Here is a 3,889-nt window from a genome sequence, read left to right on the forward strand (position 1 = left end):
TCATCTCATCTTCTTGCTCTCCCCTTATCTTAAGGCCTATGCCAAGAACTATTTGTGAGCCCATTCTGCTGAGGCTGAGACGGCTATGAAGAGAAGGAGGGCTGTGCTCTGCACCTCTCCATTGGAATAGAAGCAGGTGGAATAGTGGATTCCTACCGAGGGCTGCCATCCCTGGCTGAAGAGTGCCTTTCTCCAATCTATCTGATGATTTGTGGCACCAACAAATGCTGAAATGCCAAGGAGCGGGAAAAGCATCCCCCTGAACAGATACAAGTGTGCAGAAATACACTGCAAGCACGTTTTCAATGAGCGGGACTGGTTAGGAGTGGCCAGGGGCTGGTGCAGAGTGGGGAGGCTTGGCCTGCTGTCCCCTACCTGTCCCAGCTATAGGTGTGAACAGACAACAAAGTGTTTTCCCCCAAGGCAAGGAGGGTTGTTAGGGGGTTGCTCAGTGGGTAGGAGCTGCTCCAGCACAGACAGGCCTCAGTTTCCCTGCCTACTAACTGGGAACGGTGTGAACACCACGGGAGAGTTGCAGGAGTGGCCTGCAGTCTGAACGACACTGATCCCAAGCTGCTCCCAAACGAAAAGCTGTTCCTTTCTCCCTGAGGACCGGGCAGTAGCTTCACATCTCAAGCAGTGGCTGCTGGCACAGGCAGCGCTTGGAGCTTGGATCCTGCCCAGCGCAGGAGAGGGATGCAGGAGCCATCCCTCCTCTCTGGGTCCCTCTGAACACGGGGCTCACCCCGCTGGACCCGCACTGACCGGGAGAGCCGCAGGTGGCTCAGCAGAGGGCGGGGGGACAGGTGCAGCAGCCGGTGGCTCTCAGAGCCCCGGGGGGACACCAGCTGTCGTCGGGCTGCCGGGTGCAGCCGCATCCCTGCTCCGGCGGAGGTGCAGGGGACTCGTGGCCACCCCTTGCTCATCTCTCTGTACGTCCCCCCGCCCATCCCGGGGTAAGTAACGGGAAAGCCCCGTCGGGGAGAGGTTGGGATGGAGGGAGGCGCCCGCTGCGCCCCCGCGGAGCCGGCGCGGCGGGGAGGGGGCGCGGGGGCGGCGTGCCAATGGCTGCGCTGCCCCCTCCTCTGCCCCCACCCCGCCGCCGGCCCCTCCGCCTCCCCGGCCGACCCTCCTCCCCGCCGCTCACTCCGCGCCGCCAGCGCCGAGCGTGCGGCTCGGGAGCGGCCCGGCTCCGCGCCCGGCGCTGCGCTCCGCCGGCTCCGCGCTGGGAGCCAGCAGGTCTCCGGGAAGCGCGGAGGGTGGGGTGGGATGCCGGAATGCCCGGACCGCGGGGCCAAGGCGGCCCCCATCCATCATAAAATCTCCTTCTCCATCTTAGACATCCTGGATCCCCAGAAATTCAGCAGAAGACGCGAACCGGCCTCGGGGAGCTGGGGCAGCGCCCCCCGCTCGGGCGAGCGGGAGAAAAGTTTGGGAAGAGTTGAAGTAGGAAAGGACGCTGCTGCTCCCGGCAGCGGGAGGAATAAACTAGAGGCACATGGTAGGAACGCGCTCGAGTTTCTCCGGCCGGCGCTGGCGGGGCGCGCAGGTGGAGGCGCCGGCAGACGGGGACCCTCGGCCCCAAGCCCGGCGGGACGCGCTCCCCGCGCGGGGTCCCGCAGGAGCGAGGGAAGGGGGGCTGGAACTGGATTTTAAATCTTGGTGTTGCAAAAGGGAAAAGTTCTCGATATCCGTGTGCCCTGCCCGTCTCCCGGCGTGCGGAGCATCCTCTGCCGCCCGAGTGGGAGGGCGCACATCAGGGCGCGCCGCCGCCCCATCCCGGCGCCGGACGGGCCGCGGCTCTTACCGAGGCACCGCACGGGTTTCTTTGCCCCAGCAAGGGCGGCCCCCGGGCGCTCCTTTCCCCGGGGCGGCAGCGGTCGGATGCCCCGGCCCGCGGGACGGCCGGCTGGGTAATTGCTCAGCCCGTCCCCACCGGAGGATGCCTTAGCTCCCGGTGATCGATATCCTATTACCGACTCCCGCCTATCTCCTGCCCGCAGCTTGCAGGTGCCCACTTCAAACCTCCTTCCCCCGGCCTGATCCTAATATTGTTCGATTAAAACTTACCTTTAATAGATGACATCTATCGATCTGGCCCTCGCAAATCTGAAACTCCATTAGCGCAGGGATGGGGAGGGGAGGAGGGGATTTATTTCGCTTCAGAAGGGGACTTTAATAACTTCTTTTTTAATTGGTAAGAAATCCATATCGACGGCTCCCCCCTGCCCACCGCGGATGCGGTGGCACAGTGAGGGACGCAGGGTGGGGGTGGGGGTCTCGCACGACGGGAGGAATTTTTCCCCCCTTTATTGTATTTTTAATGATTGCCCTTACGTTGGGGGGTCGGAGGGCTGTCGGAGCAGGAGCGCGGGGTTCGGAGGGGGAACGGGAGGAGGCTGCGCTATCCTCTGACGAGCCCCGCGATCTCCCCTAGATGCGCACGCCCCGGCGGAGAGCGGCGCCGAGGACGCGGGGCAGGAACGCGACGAGGAGGACCCGAGCGGGGACGGGACCGGGACCACGAGCCCGCCCGGGCCGGAGGAGCCGGGCTCGCCGCGGAGCGCCCGGCGGCGGCGGGCAGAGCCGGGCTGCGGGAAGCCGCGGCGGGCGCGCACCGCCTTCACCTACGAGCAGCTGGTGGCCCTGGAGAACAAGTTCCGAGCCACGCGGTACCTGTCGGTCTGCGAGCGCCTCAGCCTGGCGCTGTCCCTCAGCCTCACCGAGACGCAGGTGAAGATCTGGTTCCAGAACCGTCGGACCAAGTGGAAGAAGCAGCACCCGGGCGCCGACGGGGCGGCCCCCGCAGCGTCCCCCGCGGCGGCGGCGGCGGCGGCGGGCGGCGGCAGCCCCAGCCCGCCCGGCCCCGCCGCTCTGCCCTTCCAGACTTTCCCTTCCTACGCCGCCGCCAACGTGCTGGTGCCGCCGGCCGCCCCCTTCCCGCTGGGCGCCGGGCCCTTCGCACCCTTCCTGGGCCCCGCGTACCTCGGCCCCTTCTACGCCCCGCACCTCTGAGGCGGCAGGGCCGGGGCAGCCCGCCGGAGGCAGAAGCGCACCTCAGCCCTTCTGACCCAGCGGGGAACACCGTCATCACTTCTGCTGGTTGCGTGGCGATTTGAAGTGTAAGAAAGTTGATTTTTTCCTGGGCATCACGGCAGCATGCTTAACTTTGACACACAGAGAAAAAAAAACCCCACTGTAACCACTGGATTTTATTAGCACCTTTGAGATGTAATTATAGGTGTCGGAGATGGGAAAAGTAACCTTCTTTACACATGCCTGACACTAATTCCCTGCAGATTCTTCTCCAAGTTCATTGTTAAGATGCTCCTCGTTGCCGTTCGGCTTGCCAGCACACGTCTGAAGCCTCGAGGGCTCGGGAGCTGCGGCACTCGTTAGCACTGCTGTGATCCTGATGCTGATGAGGGTGCAGGCGGCCGTGTCGAATCCCAGGGATGCTCGCCAGTGAAGACGTCCCCAGGCTCTGACTGTGCTCGTGGGACTCTACTGAGCCCTGTTTGACCCACGGTTCGTTATCGTTTCTGAAAACTGCCTGCCGCGTTCTTGACACCCTGCCTGGAGGAGAGCTTTGTTTGGGAAGGTGCAGGAAAATGCAGCTCCGTGTCATCGGGAGACAAGAAGGAAATCTGCCTGGTCAGTGGGAAAGCGTTCAACTGCTGCTGATGTCCATGGCCTCTCTGCCTTTCTCTGCAGTTTATTCCCAGTGACTTCACAGGTTTTGGATAAGAAATCTAAAGATCTTTCGTTTCGCAGAGAACAGTTGTTCCTGTAATAACACAGCATTAGTGTCAAATGAGGCAGAAAAGAAAGCATAAATCAGAGAAAATTATTACATTATTCATTTCTTTAAAAATGGGGCATTTGTGGT

General features: G+C 62.7%; 1 protein-coding gene across 1 annotated transcript; it reads left to right on the forward strand.

Moving 5' to 3' along the window:
- Positions 1 to 1,064: 1,064 nt before the first annotated feature.
- On the forward strand, positions 1,065 to 3,015 carry NKX1-2 (NK1 homeobox 2). The gene is given in 5 exon segments (XM_066190552.1): positions 1,065 to 1,110; positions 1,113 to 1,156; positions 1,158 to 1,239; positions 1,340 to 1,501; positions 2,438 to 3,015. Coding segments are annotated over 5 exon segments (912 nt in total).
- The last annotated feature ends 874 nt before the right edge of the window (positions 3,016 to 3,889 follow it).

This window comes from Chamaea fasciata, unplaced genomic scaffold (genome assembly GCF_029207755.1).
Source record: "Chamaea fasciata isolate MVZ Bird 193981 ecotype frontalis unplaced genomic scaffold, bChaFas1.0.hap1 SCAF_9, whole genome shotgun sequence".
Classification (NCBI taxonomy): Eukaryota; Metazoa; Chordata; class Aves; order Passeriformes; family Sylviidae; genus Chamaea; species Chamaea fasciata.